At 40.5% G+C, this 20,000-nt stretch overlaps 1 protein-coding gene and 1 pseudogene across 2 annotated transcripts in view; one reads left to right on the forward strand and one right to left on the reverse strand.

The window, feature by feature from the left end:
• Positions 1-1,261: 1,261 nt before the first annotated feature.
• LOC138012953 (tyrosine-protein phosphatase non-receptor type 4-like) overlaps positions 1,262-20,000 on the reverse strand; it is a 48,757-nt gene continuing 30,018 nt past the window's right edge. For both annotated transcript variants that reach the window (XM_068859898.1, XM_068859897.1), the window contains 13 exons: positions 18,745-18,814; positions 16,920-17,092; positions 14,716-14,751; positions 14,095-14,185; positions 12,518-12,582; positions 11,454-11,537; positions 10,013-10,075; positions 8,081-8,212; positions 7,938-7,992; positions 5,837-5,930; positions 4,846-4,981; positions 3,007-3,052; positions 1,262-2,014 (listed from right to left, as the gene is read on the reverse strand). In XM_068859898.1, coding sequence (XP_068715999.1) covers positions 1,992-2,014; positions 3,007-3,052; positions 4,846-4,981; positions 5,837-5,930; positions 7,938-7,992; positions 8,081-8,212; positions 10,013-10,075; positions 11,454-11,537; positions 12,518-12,582; positions 14,095-14,185; positions 14,716-14,751; positions 16,920-17,092; positions 18,745-18,814 — 1,068 coding nt within the window. In that variant the 3' untranslated portion in view covers positions 1,262-1,991. The remainder of the gene's footprint in view (positions 2,015-3,006; positions 3,053-4,845; positions 4,982-5,836; positions 5,931-7,937; positions 7,993-8,080; positions 8,213-10,012; positions 10,076-11,453; positions 11,538-12,517; positions 12,583-14,094; positions 14,186-14,715; positions 14,752-16,919; positions 17,093-18,744; positions 18,815-20,000) is intronic.
• LOC138012960 (F-box only protein 36 pseudogene) lies at positions 5,937-7,931 on the forward strand (annotated as a pseudogene).

Raw genomic sequence — 20,000 nt, forward strand, 5'->3', positions numbered from 1 at the left:
GCGACCACTTCTGAAAGCTCAAAAGGTACCAGAAGAGTGCCAAGGCGTGAGAAATGCTCGTGTTGGCGTGAGATGGCATCGGAATGCGTGAGACTTGAGAGCTCTGGTATTGACCAGTGATGCTATGGGAGGACACCTTGGATTTCAAGGAAAAGGTAGGAGGAGCACGCCCGCAAAACAAGGCACCCGCTTCGTTGTGGGTTATTCTAGGCTGACCAAAGGGTGTGTGTGTGAAGGAAGGGGGGGGGGGGGGGGGAGGGGTGGCATAGCACCTAATTTTAAGAAGATGGGAAATCCCGACCCTATAAAACAAGGGAGTAAATATAAATATTTATTCAAAGTATTGAAGTTACTATGGTTACAACTGTGAAGACATAAAGCCACAAGCTTAAAGGAAAAGGTGGTCTGAGATCTGCTTTCTGCCCAAACCCAGTAAACCCTGACATGGTTTGACGCTCTTCTAGTTTCAACTTTTAAGATGAACGAATAATATCATTTAGTGCAGTTACGATTTGCAACTCTACAAATAGAGAGTTGAATTTAGCTTATTTCTTGGCTGCCAGATATAGTTACCGAAAAAGAACGTAAAAGAGACAATCCAAAATGAACGAGTTTTTAACCATTTGACTTGCAGGAGCGATCGGTAGGTAAATTCTCCTCATAATTTCAATGAAATGTCAGTCAGGTATTGAAAATGAAGATTATTATCAGTTTGAAAGGCGTGATCTTGATATAGCACCAAATTCTCATGACTACCCAAAAAACAACTCTATGGTGCTAGTTAGGAGAATGAACGTTTCGATCTTGGGATTAAGACGGTTGGTTTCATGACACAAAGCAGTCTGACGTTTGCTGTTTTCTCTCATTTCTTTAACAGGCGCACACTTTGCGAACAAATTTCTAGTTTCCAAAGAAACTGTGGTGCTGCGTCGGTGGGAGAGTGAAACAGGGAAATTTGGTTTTTATCAAACGTGTTGATAAAGGTCGAATTACCACCGTCACGGTGAACGATTTGGAAAGCTGACGTTTCGAGCGTTAGCCCGTCGTCAGAGCGTATAGAGCAATTAAGGGTGTTGTTGGTTTTTATGCGGGTGTGGGGGAGCTTTGCCATTGGCGGAAATATGGTGACATGAATTTGTGAATAAATTAATGAAATGAGAGGCGTTCATTCATTCCGTGAGGATAGAGTGTACCTAGTGACGCTTATTCAAAGCGCAAACTTGTTAAATCTCCAATCCCTGACAACGAGGCTGACGACAAATCAAGAACGCTTCTTTATTACCTAGTAACTCAGTGAGACAATCCGATCTTACAGAAATATATTAAATTAATCTAGATGAAACGAAAGTTGGATTTAGATATATTCTAAAATCTTAACTAGTTTGTTTTCAAATATATTCAAAGAGGTTTACTTTAGCATGATGAAAAAGCGAAGGATTTCAAACGTATAAATAACACTAAGACAGAACTTCTATAAGAGGTATGACGTCAGTTTTCCTCGCTTATTAAAACTCATTGTTTTGCGTAAGGATTTACGTATTGTCACGCAATTTTTAAAATACTACTCTTTTTGACGTAAAGCGTAATGTCACGCAATCTTAAATTCTGTGTAACTTTCCAATAGACCGTATTCATAAATAACGGCCAATAAATTATTCTTTCGTCTTCGAGCTAATGAGACTAACTAGCCTCGCTCTAAAGCAACATTTCTTTTGTATTTTTTCCCATGCAAACGAGGATTTTCAGTCTTATTTAATAGCACAAGGACAAAGGAATAATTTATTAGCCGGCATTTATGAATACGGTCTATGGCTGTCACACATTCTTCACTGTTAAAAAATCTAAGAGGATGACTTTGGACATCATGTTCCCACAGTAACGTCTGACCGGACAAATCCTCGGCCATACGGTTTGTCCAGAAAAATCGGTGTTCGAACAGAAAAGAAAACTGGATCCAAACGTAAGAGACATCCGGTAATGTTGCTGGGCTCTTACAGCGGTTTCACCATCTCTTCTGAAAGAAAAAAAGCTTAACATTAGGTAAGGTGCGGTCTAAGTGTCCCTTCGATTTCCAATAAAACAAATCAATTCCAAAGCAACATTGTTTGGAGATTTTGTGTTGTATAACTTCGTCGAAAAATTCAAAAAACACGTGCGAATGGTTCTAAAGCTCGCAGATTTCAGTTACCCTTTGACTTCCAATCCGGCCTGAATCGGCCATACTTTATATTTTGCTCTGTCTAACGCCAGACGATTTTACTCGTCAATGGGGAACCCCTGGGAGTCAATGGGTTAATCACTCGCTGAAAAACTGTCCCCATTAAAGGTTTTCAGATTAATTGATGTGTTTTAGAATGTTAGACATAATTAAGACATACGCAAGATGGATGTTCATATTTCCATCACTGATGAATTTACCGGGTCAAACCTTACTTACATAATTGACTGACCACCCGCTTAGCCTCATTCCCCTCCAGAACTAGGGGGGGAGGGGGGGGGAGGGGGGACCGTCAAGTAATTGGTTATGGAGGTGGAGCATTACACTATCCCCGCTCAGTTCCCTAATAAGGAAAGCTTTGCTAACGTCATTTTTTACATTTTTTTATACGAGTTCGCTCACAGGAGGCATCATGCATCACTTTAAATTGACTTCAAAAGATACAAGAACTTGTTAAAGTTATTCCAATCTCCAATTTTAAGCCTTTTATCTTTGATAACGAGCCAGCTATTAGCCATGAAAACCCGATAATTCTTGGGGGGGCAAAACTGCCCCTACATTCTTTGTGAACTTTCGAATTTTCAAAGCATCATTGCTCAGTTATTATCGAGTATAAAGGGTTGAAATTTTTTGGATAGCTCATCACGCAATGCACTTTCAATAATCAGTACTTTATTCTCGGTTGACTGATTAGTCATAAACTTGTGTTAATGAGGTAAAAAAATGTAAACAAAGATGCCAAACGCGCAAATTTCACTGTCAAGACGTTCCCCACAACGTCCGCTTACCGTCAAACGCTCGTAGCAACGCTTCCAGGACGAATATAAACTGTCCCTGATGAAACAAACAAGAAAAGAAACATGACGTGCGCGAAGTAGTAGTTAGAGGCGTGTCACGCTCGCGGATGGCTGCATGATCCCAGATATGATGCTGGTGTCTACTACAGAAAAATTATTTCATTGATATCGGTATGGGATATTTTGGGTTAGGGTCTATCCTTATTTCTGTTGTTAATTTAGTTTTGTCCATTTGTTTATTTATTTGTGTACATTTGATTTGTTAAAAATGTATTTAATGTCTACCTGTCTAACTGGATAACCTTGAGGTTCTATTAGCTTTCATGCGGTAAGTGTGATACCTATATTCACTTTTATAAAATAATTAGGATAGTACGCGCACTATCATTGGTCAATAGCTGTGTTTAGATGAGAGTATGGAACACGGCTGTGACATTACACGGATTTGGATTGATTATGTATTGTCAGACGCGCGTTTTGATTGGTTGGTAGGAAACATGAGCGTGTGTCAAGAAAATCTGTTTCAATCAAGAAGTAAAAAAACCAGCATTTTCCTTCATTTGTTGAATTATCTTTGAGAAATGTTTTATAAAAGCAATAGAGGACTTTTTTCCGTGTTTTCATAACCTCATCCAAACACTCGGGGCAGTTGGGAGAATTCTCGACAGTTATGCAAACCCTCGGCTGTGTCTCAGGTTTGCATAACTGTCTCTAATTCTCCCAACTCCCCCTCGTGTTTAGATGAGGCTATGGAAACACGGAAAACGTCCTCTATTGCTTAATTAATCGTTGATAAGTATTTTCTTTTGCGTTATACATCCAATTGAATTTGAAAGGAGTTAAGCGCAAATCACGTGTTGTTGATATTGCTGTTGTAGTTGTTGTGTTCAGCAATATAAACTTGATACTTTAAGTTGTTGTCATCATCGAGATCGGGTGATTTTACGTTCCTGTTTTGTGGAGTATGGCAAAGAAATGCACGGAAATTCGTGCTGCACGTGCAGCATGAGTATTTTTCCTTTTTCAACCAATCGTATTCTTGCTTACCCCGCGAGCAGAGTCTCTTTCGATCTTCCTAGATAAGTCGGGAAGAGGAAAGTAGACTCTGCCAGCCGGCTCGACATTTCGTGTTGAGCATGCGTTAAACATTCAAACGTATTCGGAGGTCAGTCACGCGTGACTGATAACCGCAAAACCACGAAACCAATACAAACAGTAGAGATATTTTCGAACAATTCTGACAAACACACGAAAACCAAGGAATCATTTCCTTCGAAACTCACGATAGTTCAAGTTTTTAAATTGCCATTTCAATTTAACCAACACACGGAAGAAATACTCATGGGAATTTAGACAGTTAAAAATTGTCACGCTGTTGGAAATTTAAAAAAAATTGATGACGCGTGGCGATTGATCATGCGCACAAATTAAAAAAAAACAGGTTTGACCAGTCGAAACTGGACCTCTCATCCATTTCTTTGGATGAGCGGCAAATCAAAGAAAGTCGCGCCGGCTGGCAGAGTTTACTTTTCTCTTCCCCACTTACCAAGGAAGATAAAAAGAGACTCTGCTCGCAGGGTAATTCTTGCTTTGTGACGTTGCCGTAGCCGTAGCCGTCGTCTTTGCTTAAATTCCATTTGCAGGAGTGCCCCCGACGCAAGAAAACCGAAATTGAGCCGACCTTTCTCCCATTTGAAAAAATACCCAAATGCTGGTCATTTAGAAATTTCAATAACTTAACCGGATGCCGATTATATGGACATAGCGTAACAAGATGGTGGTCATCTTAGAACAAGATGTCCCCTTTAACATTTAAAAAGCAGAACACACCGGAGTTTGTATAAGTGAGCAACGCTGGTCTCTCATTCTTCGAACTATTTCCAAAGGAAAAATTGGTTCTGCTCCCTCTATCATATTGAAAGCTGTTTCCATGAAAATCAGCACACCCGTGCGGCCAACACCAGCACTAAAACAGAAAAACATCAAGGACGAGTTACCATGTGTCAGTTGAGAGACGTGGGACGGAAGCTCTCCGCTTCCTTTCGAAATATGTTGATTCAAACAACGCTTGGAGTAAGTGCTGAATACCCTTCCACCTTTGTCAACGGGAGTGTTGGCTGCTTTTCTGTCTCCGTTACATGCACATTTCATTTCAGACGCCCCCAGTTGAAGTCTCAGACAGAGTAAATTCTGTAAAGGCCAGTTTACACGGTACGATTTGTCGGCCCCATACGTCGGCCCGATATATCGGCCCGACGGCGTCGGAGAGCAAATCTTGCGTGTATTTTGACAGCCGATGAACGATCGATTCATGGAAAGGAAAATCGGTCCGACACTCCGAGAAAAACTGCCATGTCAATGAAAGGGTATGCGAGTGGGTAATTCGCATAAATACTTAAAAAATTATAGCTTTCAAAATTGCGGATACTAAAAGGACAAGGGGAAGATCTTTCGAGGAAAAATTACACGTTTTTACGCAATTTACACGGTACGATTTATCGGCCCGACAAAACCGGCCGACAAATCGCACCGTGTAAACCGGCCTTAAGTCTCACCCCAAGGTGTCAAGGGTTACACTCTAAATATTACATTCTCTATAATGCTGCCAGTAGTGAACATGCGTGAGCAAAAATGTCTGCTCTACGAAAATATGCGAACGAGAATTTTTGAGGAGTTTTCATCTACCGAAAAGCATTTTAGCCGAATACTTTATTACTGAAGAAGATAAATTATAGCGGATTTAATTTACATTTACTTACAAAACGTGTTATTACTTTGCCCCCATAGTTTATTTCATAAGTTTATTTCATAAGATTTTCACCTGCAGTGAAGAACAGAAGGTGTATTTGTGCCTTCTCGATAATGGCGAACAATATGGATAAACTCCAGAAAATCAGACGAATCATCAGGGACATCTAGAAAAAAGAAAAAAAGCAAATTTAAACTTTACCTTCATGGAAATTAGGAAAATATAATTTAAAAAACAAAAATATTCTTCTACGCATAATGACAAGTTTGTTTACGACTAGTAAATTAAGTCGTATACTGTTTGTACCAGATGAATAATATCATCTGACATTATTTTTCCACAGTGGGGGAAATAAGAAATTTGTGGTTTTTTTTTCCTTTGGAAGGATTAGAAAAGGCTCGACGGCTTTACTTTCATAGCATCTTGTAAAACCATCAGCAATTCTCGTCACAAGATAAAAACGTTTTAACATGACAAAGAACAGACAAAATCAAAGAAAAAAAAAAAAAAAAAAAAAGATTACTTGTCCGAAATCTTTCCGGCACAAAATAGAAATTCGCCAATACAGCAGCAAGTTTACATATTTATTCATAATACCCGAAAACGTTTTGGATCAAAGGGATGACGGCTATGCTACTGTGACCATTGCGATACGGGTATCATTAGAACGCTTTCTCAGTCACCCACCGACAACAACAACGCAGACGATTCTAGCGATAATCGTCAGAGAACTACGATAAAACTTCGCCGTGTTTGCCCAGGTGTTACGGCAGATAAATATTCCACTTAAACAAGTTAAACAACGAAGCCAGGTTTTGGACAACTATTGTGTTCTATTCCCGAAAGAGCCACACAAAAAGCAAATTCAGAAGTAAAGTTTTGCAAAAATAGAGATCCCGTTTCTATTTTAAGAATCGCCAAAGCAAAAGACGGTGCCTGATTGGTCCAGATTCTCCCGCGCAAACACTAGACAGCAAAAAAGAAAGAACTTGTTTTTCATTGTGCTGCTTTCGACTCAAATTCCGAAATTATAAGCAAAATACGGAATTTTCCTTGGTGTGTCACAGTACAGAGTATAAGCCATGAGCACTGTTAAAGTCTTCATTGAGAAAGTCAGCCAAGCTCCACCGCCAAGCAAAGATTTCCACCAACTTGTCGTGAATGGAGACGAAGTGATTTGGCGAACGTGGCGAATCGCCATCCGAAGGGATCAACGTGGATTGCCTCCATCGCAGAAGAAAGTTCCCTGGAACGAATTTGACGATGATACACTGCTACAGGGCGATATAAGCCGTGTCTTTGGCGAAGAAACTCTCAAACATGTCCATGCGATAGTGTGTGGAGACTGGCTGATTCGCTTACCACCTCGCGCCATTCTTCACATCGCTTCGTTTCTCGACTTACTTGACGTTGTTCACTTGGGAGCTGTTTGCAAGCTTACGAGGAAGGTTTGTGCAAGCGACTTGCTCTGGGAAAAACTGTTTCGGCTTTACTGCGATACCGTAACGGACGACATGAAGACCTTAGCAAAAGAAAGCAGTTGGAAAAACGTTTTTTTCGCCAACAAGTTGGAACGTCGCGTAAAACTACGACGATTAAAGGCAAAATAAGATGTAACTTTGTACACCACAAAGGTCTGTAAACACTACAGAACATCTTCAACAAACAAACGAAGGTTTGATTTGCATGATACGTTTTTGTCGCTTTTTGAAAGAACATGCGATACCAAATAGTCAAGTTAAAACAATTAAATCTTGTTCTTGAACTTTCATATGGATTTTAACAGAGAGATTTATCGCCAAATTATGACACTTTTTATTCTTAAGCAATCTTTTTTGCGATAAATGGCTTCTTTCGTCTTTCCTTTCGCATGTTGTTGAGCTTACAAAACTGCACATTTCTGTTGTATAATTTCTTTAAAGGTTCTAGCGGACACAACGGTCCACTTACATGTCCATAAAAAAGGCAATGTGACCAAACGTACAAGAAATAAAGTTTGACTAAATTGATATGTTACTGGTTTCTAAAACGCTTTTGTTTTAATTTCTGGGACTTATCAACAATAAATAATCAAATGCATCGAGTGAATTTTTTTAACGAACACCGACCGCGTGCACGGCCCTCCTGACAGACAATGTAACGCAACGCATAGGGTACTAGCGTGACAGCTCACCGTGATCTGGCCATGCAATGTATTGCAACTGAACTACAACTCGACTTCGCAGGGACTGAAAAAATATAACAAAGTAAAAGATCAATATTTACCAAAAACCGGCAAGAGAAAACACGAAACCGGTGCAGAATATTAACCCGTACCTTGGAATCTGTGACGTACATTTCTCTGTAAATGTACGAAGGTGAGAAGTCGCGGATTTTCGTGCAAATTATTTCCAAAGATCCAAATGTCAAAGTTTCGTCCCCTTCTGGCCAGTATTGGTGACATTTGACCTAGCATTAACAGAAAAAAATGATTAGCGATTTTTAAGACTTTATGGTGGTTCTATCTGGTGAGTCTCTTCAATGATAAAACCCCGAAGTTTAACAAGTTAAATAAACACTATCAAGCAGCGCTTTACTGTAGAGCTGCTTATAAGGCCTCACAACTATGGCACACGGAATTAGCCTGTTGATTAATATGTGTACTGAATCCCGAAGTTTGAGCATTAAAATGATGAAATCGTCCACGGTGCAATTTTTTCATCCATGCTATTTATTAAGCTTTCCATGCTAGCAGATGTCTCTTTTCTTTTTGCGTTAGCTGGGCTGACGAGTACGGAAAAAGATACCTCGGCCATGGGTCGAAACTCACTATGTTGAGCATGCGCGGCGGTTACTTAGCGGCTGAATCCTCACGTGATACTTCCGGTTGTGTGGGCTCACTTCACAGCAGAATTACTGTAAAGGAATGTTAAGGTGGCTCCCTACAGTATTTGCGAATACCCTCCCTACAGGGCACGAGTTACAAAAGGAAACCTAGTTAATTTGTCTTGAGGTTTTCCCCGTAAAGATTTACCAGTATGGGTACCGATGTAATAAGGCTTATGTTTTGGGGGTCAATTTTTGGATTATGACCGTTACCATGGCAACACCACATCTTATGACAAGCAGATATCTTCTTATTTTTGACCTAAATTCCTTAATATTTATACTTTTCTGCGGTGAATTTTTTTTATTCTTTGCCACATTATGGAAATGATATTATCTGACATTTTGAAGAGGGAAAAAGTCAAGGTCGTTCAGACGGTTTTGCCAATATTCTGTAAATTATCATTTTTTTAAATGTATTCGATTAGATCTGACAGATTTTAACAAATATAAGGTATTTGATAGGAACTGTATGTGGTTAGAATTGAGCCAATTTTAAGAAAATGTTACCGAAGGGAACGCGAGAAAATTAGCAGTTAATTTTACAGATTTGGTCACCCTGACGTCACAAAAATCAGAAAAACACGCGCGATTCTGGCTTTACTCGCCATACTAGTGCTCAGCTTGCGCGCGGCCCTAAAACTCTAGGGAGCCTCCTTAAGCTGAACTAAGTGGTTTTAAGATTTGCGGTTGTAAATGCGCCTCTTCTCCGTTGATATGAAAGCTAGTAATAAGTCTGTGAAACAGACTGATTAATAGACTTTTGAGTCTATAGATGATAATTGAAGTCATAGCTACTGCACAGTGCTTTCGTGCGGTGAGGTGTACTGTTCTCTTAATGTGTTTCTAACTCTTGTCTTTGTGGAAGAAATGCTAAAGTTGGACCTTGAAGCTTCTAAACTGTTCATGATTTCTCCTTTTCCTTCTGTTCATTATGCCGTACAAGGTACTTAACCTTTTTACGTCCGTCGATGAGATCATAACGTGTAACAACTCAAATGAATACCACCTGGCAGCCTACAAAGCAGGCGTATTTTGGTAAGAATTACCAGCCGACATCTTGGATAACGAGACTAACAGAGGACTGGGATTGATATAATAATTGCAAACAGGGAGGGGAGGACAGTATGAAATGACATGTTGGTGGGGAAGGGGAAGGGGAAAAAAACCCTCTACCCGATGTGTGCTTTCAAAATGGCGGCCCATTACAAACGTTGGACTTTGAACAAGCGTCCGCCTGCCAAAAGACGCCTGCTTTGCAGGCTAGCCACTCCGTCCATGCAGTGCTTCTTAACTAATATACTTTCTCTGCATGGCCAGCAGCCGGTCACACACTTATATGAAAGCGTCTTATAATTAAAAGCAAGCAATGATGTATATTACCCTCCCTCTTTCGACCGTTGTTGTTAACATCACGATAAGAGAAGCTTCTTGCTCCCACACCATCTGAAACAAAACATGAAAACAAGAGAGTTCAACATCCGACTTTTACAGCGCATTTGAGAAATAAAGAAGATTCCTTTTAGCGTTGTCGATGGGGAAGAAGTAGGGAGATAAAAAAGGGACAACCCTGACAGGAACGTCAACGAAAACTCCATTTCAGGATATAACAGCGCTTTCGTTAGTTATTTCGCGATTATTTAATCTTTTTCACCGTGTACAATACGGGCGAACAATCCTTGGGGTGTTTTCGTTGACGTAGCCGTCGTCGTTGCTTTAAACACCCTAGTTTCTTTTCTGAGAAAACGTAACCAATCAAAACGCAAGAGGAGCAACAAGAACGCCGCAAAACTAACTTTTTAATCATAGAAAAAAAATCCTGCACGGAGCGCGGCACGCGTTTCAGTGAATTAGTTATGCCGTCCTCTGCAAACTCATTATTAGGGACCTTTATATCGGAGGCGGACTAAGACGAGTACGAGTTTTCCGTTCTGAGCAAGCGCACTTCGGAAAATGTCGGCCTCCAAACCTTATGCGCATGCTCAGAACGGAAACTTGTGCTCGTAGTTTAAGCTCGTAGTCCTCCTCTTCCTCTGATCTGATAGCCTCCCATGCAGAAACAAACTTAGGGATTCGTCACGCGTTCTTCCCCCACGTGGGGGAGTGTCTGCGTGGGAGGCTACTGATCTAAAGGTCCCTAATAACTCCTGAGCGAGTCACGTGCATGAGCTTTAAAACTCGATAAAACACTTCTCATAAGAATTCTCTATACAAAAGAAAACTAATTAACAATTAGCCCTTGAGGGCGAAGGGTCTAATTGTTTTAGGTTCACCCAACTAGTCGGACAGAAAAGGCAGTAATAAAGTTAGCAAATGCAAGTTGAAGAAATTTTTATACGGGAATAAAACGAAAGAAAGCGTCACGCTTTTCGCTACTCGAGGACTATTACTAATAGTCCTCTAGTAGCGTAGCCAATCAAATTGCAGGATTTGCATTAGTCCACTAGGTTGGGTGATACTAATAAGGCTTAGCTTGTTTTTCTTGTACGCTAATGTTGTCCTCTCACAATTTTTGTTTCCAAATTTCATGTAAGTCGCCATATTGAATAATGAATATTCTAGATGGCGGCGTGACATGTTGCGGTTGTCTGTCATTATTACACAACTTTTCAAAACGGCGTCACACGAAAATTTGAAAGTACAAATAAGCAATCCTGAAATTCATCTTTCTCTGATACAAACAGTTTTTCTTTAAAAAGAAAAAAAGAAAACAAAATCATTTGATTGGGAGTACTTTCTCCTACGGTTTAAACTGAGTCTGTTGAAGGAGTGGAAGTTTTCCTTTAAGTTTCCTGCTTCTTAAAAAGATGTAGCGAGGTTTCACCTGCCAAAAGTCGCCGCACGTTTTTTCTAATGGTCCCTGTGCTGCAATGTACCTATTTTTGACGCCTCGTGCTGGAATTTCCATCTGTCAATAAAGAAGTATCATTAAGTTACACTGTATGTATTCATTGAAGGTGGAATACTCGGTTAAAACCCGAGTGCCCTAATCAGTAGTCGGCAAGTAGTTCGGATGCTCTGCCACCACGAGCTTCCGAAGACTCGAGAGAACTGGGCCATAAAACAACGACTATGTAGGTCGCACACACTTTGCATTCTGTCAGGAATAAAAATGTCGAAAGGTGACATTCTCGAAATTGTTGTAAAGTGAATAACGAATTTAGCTATGCAATGATCGTTGGTGACTCGGCCAAATTTTCAGGAGGCATTCAGGAATTTTATTTTAGGGGGGAGGGGTGGCTTTCTTGAGGAATTTTCATGCACTTATAACCAACGTGTTTTCTCCTTAGGGCAAAATACTTCATCTGAAAATAAGTGCTTATACTCAGGGATTTTTTTCACCTTGACGCAAATTATTCCATACGATAATAACTACTTTTGTTTATCGTTGACCTGATGTGCGACTGTAAAAGTTTGTTTATTGATACCTCACAGTCACAATGACTGAATTGCAGGTACGGTCAATAGAATTGATAACTATAATCAATAAAATAAAAATAAATACACTAGCTTCTCTTAGCAGACCATGTCGTAGCGGTCTTGTGCATATTTGTTTGTCACAAAGTTCCCGAAGCGGTTGGTATTAACTGGCGTTAAGTAAAACACCGGCCAAAGGCCGCAAGTTGCATATTCATTGTATTTCGCATTACAAGTTGTATTGGATTTAACAAGGCGGCGACGGACAAAGTTGCGCACCAGATTCATACGTATCATACTAGCTAAATAATTTTTCTACAAGCATAAAGCACCATGCTCTTGTGCGGGTAAAGTGTGGACCAGTGATTCAAATGACAACATGTCACATTGCCCAGTTCCCTGACTAACAACTACCTTCAACGAAAAATCAAAACTGGGCCTCGACGTCACTTCGAGGTGGCAAAAACTCACCGTTACGTAATTGGCATTGACGTAATTGTTCTTCCCTTGGATTAACTTCACCCGGGTGTCGTCGTCTGCGAAAGTGTGACAACAAAGGGGCAAAAAAGTAATGAAACGCACGATAAGAATCTATTTGTAGATTGTTCCAATCTATATATAAAATGGACAACAATGGAAAATCGTACAATCGCTGGTGCGCACGAACAGAAGGGGCTACGGTAAAGAAAAAGAGATGAATTACAGTCAACTCGTACCCAATTGTTGGTCAACTCGTTCCCACTTGTCTGTCGATTCGCACCCAAAGGAAGGAGAAATTACGACCATATTTTGCTACGACACTTGCAAGATATAGCTGTGATTTTCCGTTTGATTAAAACGTCGATCTATTTCTAAAAATTACAAAAAGATGCCTTCTTCCTCTGACAAAAAGAAGCTTTTAAATTGACCATCAGTTGTAAAGATGACGCTGGAGATAAACCCACCACGCTGATATATTCATTATGCTGACTTCATACTCATGGGGATGCAGACGAAAGAATTCAGTTGCAAACGAGCGCTAATTGCATATTTAACTGAGCAAAATTAGGTCGCTTGAGCAAATCTTTGATCTTTACTTAAGTTGATTTTTTAATTATAGGACTGGTACAAATCGACTGAAATTTGGGTGCGGATCGAGTGAGAGTTGAGTACGAATCGACCGGTTACCAAAGAGAAAGGGAGCTTAAGCAAGAACGACAACGACGGCTACCCCTTCAAATTGTTCATCTATCTTCGCTATTATCCCAAGTCGTTTGGCACGGATAGCGTGTGCAGACTTTCCTGGAACAAAATTGGCATGAACGTCGTGGCGGTTTGGAGAGAAAATTGAAAATTTGTCGTCATGTGACTACGTCCTCCACATAGCCTCAATTTTGGAGATTTGACGTCGTTTCCAGGACGGACAAGGCACAGAAATGTACTTAAATGTGACAGGCTCGTGGGGGAGGGGGGGGGGGGGGTGCAGAACCACTTTAAACTGAACCCTAAAGCCTGGTTTTCACTAGCGATGCAAGCGCAAGTATAAGAGCGCTTATTTCACCGAGAAAATGGGTTAGACGCAGGCATAAGCCCAACCATCACAATGTTTCCTTTTCCTTGTGCTTGATCTTATGCTTGCGTTCGCTTCCGTCGCGTGAAAACGAAACACAGCATAAGCACAAGGAAATTTGCTACGTCTAGCCAATTAAAGCACTCGTTCCAGATCCTCCGCGTCTGAGCATTTGGACAAAACGGCGGATGCCGTGGTTGATTTTGATACTTATGTCAACGTTCGTTCTCACTAGCATGAGCTTCATAAGCTTCTCATGCTTGTGCTTGGGCATGTGTTTGCGCCGCTAGTGAAAACCAGGCTTAAGCAGAAAGAAATCTTTAGACTTGAGAAGACACCCTGTAACGTGTATGCAATGTACTATGAAGCCCATATGCAGCTGTACTGGGGATTGTACGGGGAACTTAAATGCCAAACATTGCCCTTTGAGTCAATCGCATATGCACACATTAAACTAAAAAAAAAATGTTTCGAGTTTTAAGTTAGGTAGTTCACTTACAAGGTAAAATATCTCGGTATCTATTTCTTGGAAGGTTTTCCGGTTTTCTGGCCACTTCCATAGGCATTCCTGGTTTTTTTCTGTACAACTCCTAAAACACATGTATTTTACATTTAGTTGTCCTATAATAAATTGTTTTCCAAATAAAATGTTACAACCTCCTAATTAAGTATGGTGTGGTTAGTATATTTGGGGAGCAAACAAGCAAACCAACTTATTAATTTAGGTTTCCCCTTGCACTCGATCATTAATAGACTTTGAATTCGTTTTCTTTTAAGAACTATTCTAGAAATAATGTTGATCTTGATTTTTGACAGCTGCAGTACTTTCGCGCAGGCATTTGGGATCGACCTTCTTCATCGCCCGCAGCCAGTTTGCAAATTCATTATATTAAAAATGAGCCAAATAGATCTATATGGATTTGATTTGCTTAACCCATTGACTCCGGGGGGTTCCCCATTGACGAGTAAAATCGTCTGGCGTCAGACAGAGTAAAATACTAAGTATGGCCGGTTTAGGGTTGAAAGGGTTAAATGGGACATAGTTTTTCAGTGAGTTATTAAGAAAAACAAAATAAAAGAGATTTAACACTAACTTCAAGATCCCCAAGCACAAAATTACCTGAAAATAGACGAGCAGATCGCCGCTTTCTAGATTCTGCGAAAAAAAAAAAAAGGAAAATAGAACAAGAGTATTGCATGAGGCGACCATTTCTCTACGTTTTCTCAGGATACTCCTGTTTCTCTGTCTCATCGAAAATCAACTGCCAGCTAATTAATGACATCAGGCCCGGGTTACTCGAAACATGGTTCGCGCTAACCATCGTTAAATACCATGGAAGTTATAGCTTTGGATACCTCTTAACCAACGGTTAGCGCTAACCAGCCTTCGGGAAACCGGCACCTGACTGCTGGAATCTAGCATGGACCGCATAGCGGCTCTGCACTTGCGCGTCTTATATGCTATCGGGCCAATCATTTTGACATGTTGAGCTGCGTCTCATTATTTCAATCCGCGACTGAAAGTAGTGCGATGAGCACAACAAATGTTCAATAGTTAATAGTCAGTCTTAAGCCCTGTCCAAACAGGAAATGCTCTGCCATAAAACATAGTAAAACATTGTTAAGTGACCAAACATGTCTGGTAGGTGTTTAACAAGGTAGCAAAACGGTTTAAACATGTTTTATAAAACAAGTATCAAAGTCCGGATGCAAAGAATTGAGAAACTTGTTACCAACTACCATAAATCCTCTATTTATAAGCCCGGCATTTTTACAGACCGATCTATTTTTAGACTAGCTTTTCCGAAGAAAACAAACAGGCAGTTCCGGTTCGGTGACCGTATGACGTCAAGTTAGTTTCTTGTAATTGGTCATCGGGCTCCTGCGGGAGTCTCATTCGCGGGAAATTCAATCTAAAAATAAATCGGTCTGTGAAAACGCCGTGACACGAACACAATGGAGTTGAAGGCTCCGGGTCATGGGTTCTTGACCAAACCGGATCAGTCCACATGAAGTGTTACTGTCGTAATTAATTAATATCATTAATTGATTCGGTTATGGAGAATAAGGAGGAAGGGTATGGGGAGGGTGGGGGGGGCTTAATAGAGGATTTACGATAAGTTAATATGGCAGAACGCGAGATCCAGCGAAGAAAATCAGTGAGATGTATCAAGGCCACAATGTTCAGTGAAGGTGATAAAACAAAATGATTAAAGGTGAGAAAGACTTCTTCATTCACTATCTTGAAGACAGTAATGCCGTATCCCAAGATACAGACCAATATGTTGACTCAAGACGCATGCGTGCGTAAACTGACATGTTTTAAGTTGCTGACCAAACGAGAAAAAAATCACTTAACGAACACGAGAACAAAATAAATGTTTTATCGAATGTTTGACGGCTCTCAAATTTTACCCAACTCGATAACACATGTCAAAACATCACCAAACAGTGTGGTTAAACGATACAATGTTTGGTCACCCAACAATGTTCTAACATCTTTCATTGCAAAACATTTCCCGTTTGAACAGGGCTTTATGGTCGAGAGAGTGAGCGCAAATTGCTCCATTAATTTGAGAGACTAAATCTTTCTTGATGATTTCAATTTCGTTCTAAGGCTAATAACTGGGCTAGCACGAGCGATTTTCAAGTGGACTCATGTTGGTTAAGTTCGGTTTTTTTAAGTTGTTGTTCAGCAGCCGGGGAGTAAGTAATTAAGAAATGTACAAAATGCATGCCGCATGTGCAGCACGATTATTTTTCACTCGTTAAACCAAGAAGAGCGTTTACTATTTGTCAACAAAAACCGAGAATTCCGGTTGGAAATTCAAATGGCACAGCTCATTCCACCGGAAAGTTTCTGAAAAAGATGGAAACCCTCAGACGTAATCCTCTTTTCCCGTTCCAACCGAAATGACTGGAAAAATCCTGTACCATTTATAAACTCCCACTCGGCCAGGTTCACTTCCGCCTCTTTTCCCGCGTTTCGACAATGCAAATGCAGCCGCCATTTTCATTTGTTATTTTTTCCTTCCAGCCGAGAGAGACTCGGGCCTGGCGAAACGCCACATCGGGAAAATCTTGTACCATTACGAACATTCCATTCCAACCGGATTTTCAGTGCAAATGGAAAACGCTCCAATAGTACTTTTGTTCAGTTTGTGTGCCATTGACGCAGTCTTCGTAGTTACTTGAACATTCTTTACTTTCTAATATGATAGACGGAAATATTCGAAGGCTACGGAGACGGGATTGAAGTTACACATGCAAGATCATTAAAAAAAAACACCCGAGGCTTTAAAATAAGATAATGCACCATCATACTTCTCTAAGCTGATCCATTGAAACTCTAAGTGCTTCAGTATCCTTTGCAAGGGCCTTATCTTTCTCTTGTTTGGCATTTTCACGTTCTTGCTCGTATTTCTGTTCTGCAACAATGTACTGATCTGGACTCACGACATGGACCGGTGATTCCTCGCGGGGAGTATGCGTGAAAACTGAAAACGATATTAGGAGACGTTCTACCTGTTAATGCCTTCTTTTGTGTCGTGCCGTTGTTTGGCGTTTGGACAATAGGGAGTTTGGCAAGGACGGCGAAGTTTGATATTTCAGACATTTAGCATCGAGTTTTCGACGTTCACGGCAAACCGCAAACTGCAGGTTGAAGTTATGAGTTTAACGTTTGAGGTACCATTTCCGTGTTGCTTTAGCAAATATGTTTCAAACCTCTAATAGAAAAGCCGCCATCTTGAATTCACAAACAGATGCACTGCTGCAGTTTACACCTCTTTTACCCTCCAAACATTTTGAATAGAGTAAGTTTCAGTCGAGTGTCGTAAAAGCAAAACCGAAGCAATTACTTCAGCCGATCAAAAAGAACGGAGACAATCCAGTAAACCAATCAAAACTTGAAGTGATTACACGTAGCCGACACAAAGCGCGGGAAACTGTGCACGCGCGAGTCACGATTGGTTTGGGTTTCACTTCTGACTGGTTGAAAAAGTGGCGCGAGAACTTTGAACAAATCACTGAGAGAAATAATGCAAAACCAATGCAATTCGCTAACTACTTTCGACACTCAATTGAAAACCGCTCCAATCGTTATTTGCAATTTCTCCTGGAACATAAAGATGTCCCTCACAGGCGTCATCTTCGCCCGTGCTTGAAATGCAGGGAAGCGAGGCATAAAACAGCTTAATGTGACATCTGATACCGATCTTAACTCAACTCCAATCGTTCCTCAGAACTAATTTAGACTGCGTTTCTAAACTATCAATCGCCGATTGGTAATCAAGCTTATTTTATTAAAGTGACAGTTGAAAATAGCAGTCACAAGAACTACATAATCCAACTGGTGCATTCAGTGCCACCTCTGGAGAAGTGCAGAGAGGTCCACGTCGAAAATCTTACTCTAAGATGGATGAATCTCTCATGTTCTTTGGTACAGCGCGAGATACGCGAGTAATTAGCTGCAAGTAAGCGTCACGAAGAGTCCCCTTGCTTTTTTTGCCCAATGGGCTCTTTCCATGATACTGTCACATGGTACAGAATCCGCCATGCAGCTGGATGGCAAAAGGTATGCAACAGCCTCCAAAACAAAGCGATTTCAACCAGCCAAGCGTGACCTTTCTTTGTTTTGGATGTCCCAGTGCGTAGCTTGCCATCCAGCAGGACAAATTTTATACCATGTGACAGTTTCATGCAAAAGGGCCCAGTGGGCAAAAGAGCAAGGGGACTCTTCGTGACGCTTACTTGCACCTAATTACTTGCGTATCTCGCGGACCAATCTGTTTTTGGACTACCATTGCCGCAAAACAACAAAGGCAGTTCCGGTTCGGTGACGCTATGACGTCAGGTTAGTTTCCTGTGATTGGTCATCGGGCTCCTGCGGGCGTCTCATTCGCGGGAAATTCAGTCTAGAAATAAATCAGTCTGTAAAAACGCCGTGACAGGAATATATGGGGGTTTCTCGCTCCTACTCGTGGGTTCCTGTCGAGCCCTCCGATTTGTATTAGAATCGCTGACATGAAACGCAAATTTCGTCAACGCTTTCTGAAGTTCCGTTTTCACATGTCCATACTGGACACGACAGTCCTCATTTTTGAAAGTTTGCGTTGTTATCGATGTTTTAGTGAACAGAATTTTTTACCATTTGGTCGGATTGTCATGATAAGCAATCTTCGGTTTGACTTGCTGATCGTTCTGATAAGATCCACAATCTGAAAAAGAGCAGAGCAATAAGATCAGTTGAAATAGCAGCAAATGCAATGCATAAGAAATGCAACAGACAATTCAATACAATGCAACAAGCATTTTCTGTTTTGGAAAGATGCTGAACAATATTATTTTGCAACAGCAAAGGAATATCATCACGTCCCTTATTAAAAAGTACACTTAGTGATTATTCTTAGGTATTAATTAAATAAACAATGTGTTTATTTATTTATTTATTTATTAACATAATTTGAAGTAAATGCCACTTTCAGTAATTGCGCGGATGTGTTCGGCTACCCTGTGATTCCCGTTTCTTTTGTAATTTTTATTTTATTTTAAAAAAATGCACCAGGCATAAGCGAGGCGAAGCGTGAACACACCACGACAATTTTTCAGGTGACTATAAGATACAATTGCATAGATTGTCCCGGTAAGTGAGAGAGTCGATTCACTCCTTCGTCTAATTTCAATTTTCTTGCTTACCATCAACGCAGTCGACGCCTTGACAATCACTATGTGGGTCGAGATGGTATACCCGAAAATCATAGGAAGAATGCTCAAAACCAAAGTATTTTCTAGCAGTGTTTGCGAAATCGTCATTCTGATATGTGGTTTGCAACCAATATCTAAGATGACTGAGATGGAAGATGAAATGAAGAGATTATATTTTCTCTATATAGGTGGTTTGCAACCAATCTCTAAGAGGCACAGGTAACAATAGACCTTTTTGCAGATACGGCGGCCATTTTGATTTCTATTGTTTCAAAAGACATTATGGGATGCTCAGGGGGCAAATTAATATGTATTTGCCCCCCTGGGCATCCCATAATAGCTATTTGAAACAATAGAAATCAAAATGGCTGCCGTATCTGCAAAAAGGTCTATGCTGCAATGTACACTTGCCGGTGGAAAAACAAAAGGAGCTAATTATAGATCTTTTGTTTTCGCCCATCAAAATGGCGGCGATGACGTAACGCGAAAACCACCAATAGATACCAGTGGCCACCACAAAACAATAGTTCTTTTGCTATATATTATTCCATCTCGTTCACGTCGTACACTGCGGGCGAAGTATCCTTAAAATAAATTGGTACGAGCGGTTTCGACTGAAAATAGAAAATGAAAGATTCTCCTTCGCATGCTCACGTTGTCGTCAAAAACTCAAATTTGGTGATATTACGGCGTCATATG

Source organism: Montipora foliosa, chromosome 8, assembly GCF_036669935.1.
Source record: "Montipora foliosa isolate CH-2021 chromosome 8, ASM3666993v2, whole genome shotgun sequence".
NCBI lineage: Eukaryota > Metazoa > Cnidaria > Anthozoa > Scleractinia > Acroporidae > Montipora > Montipora foliosa.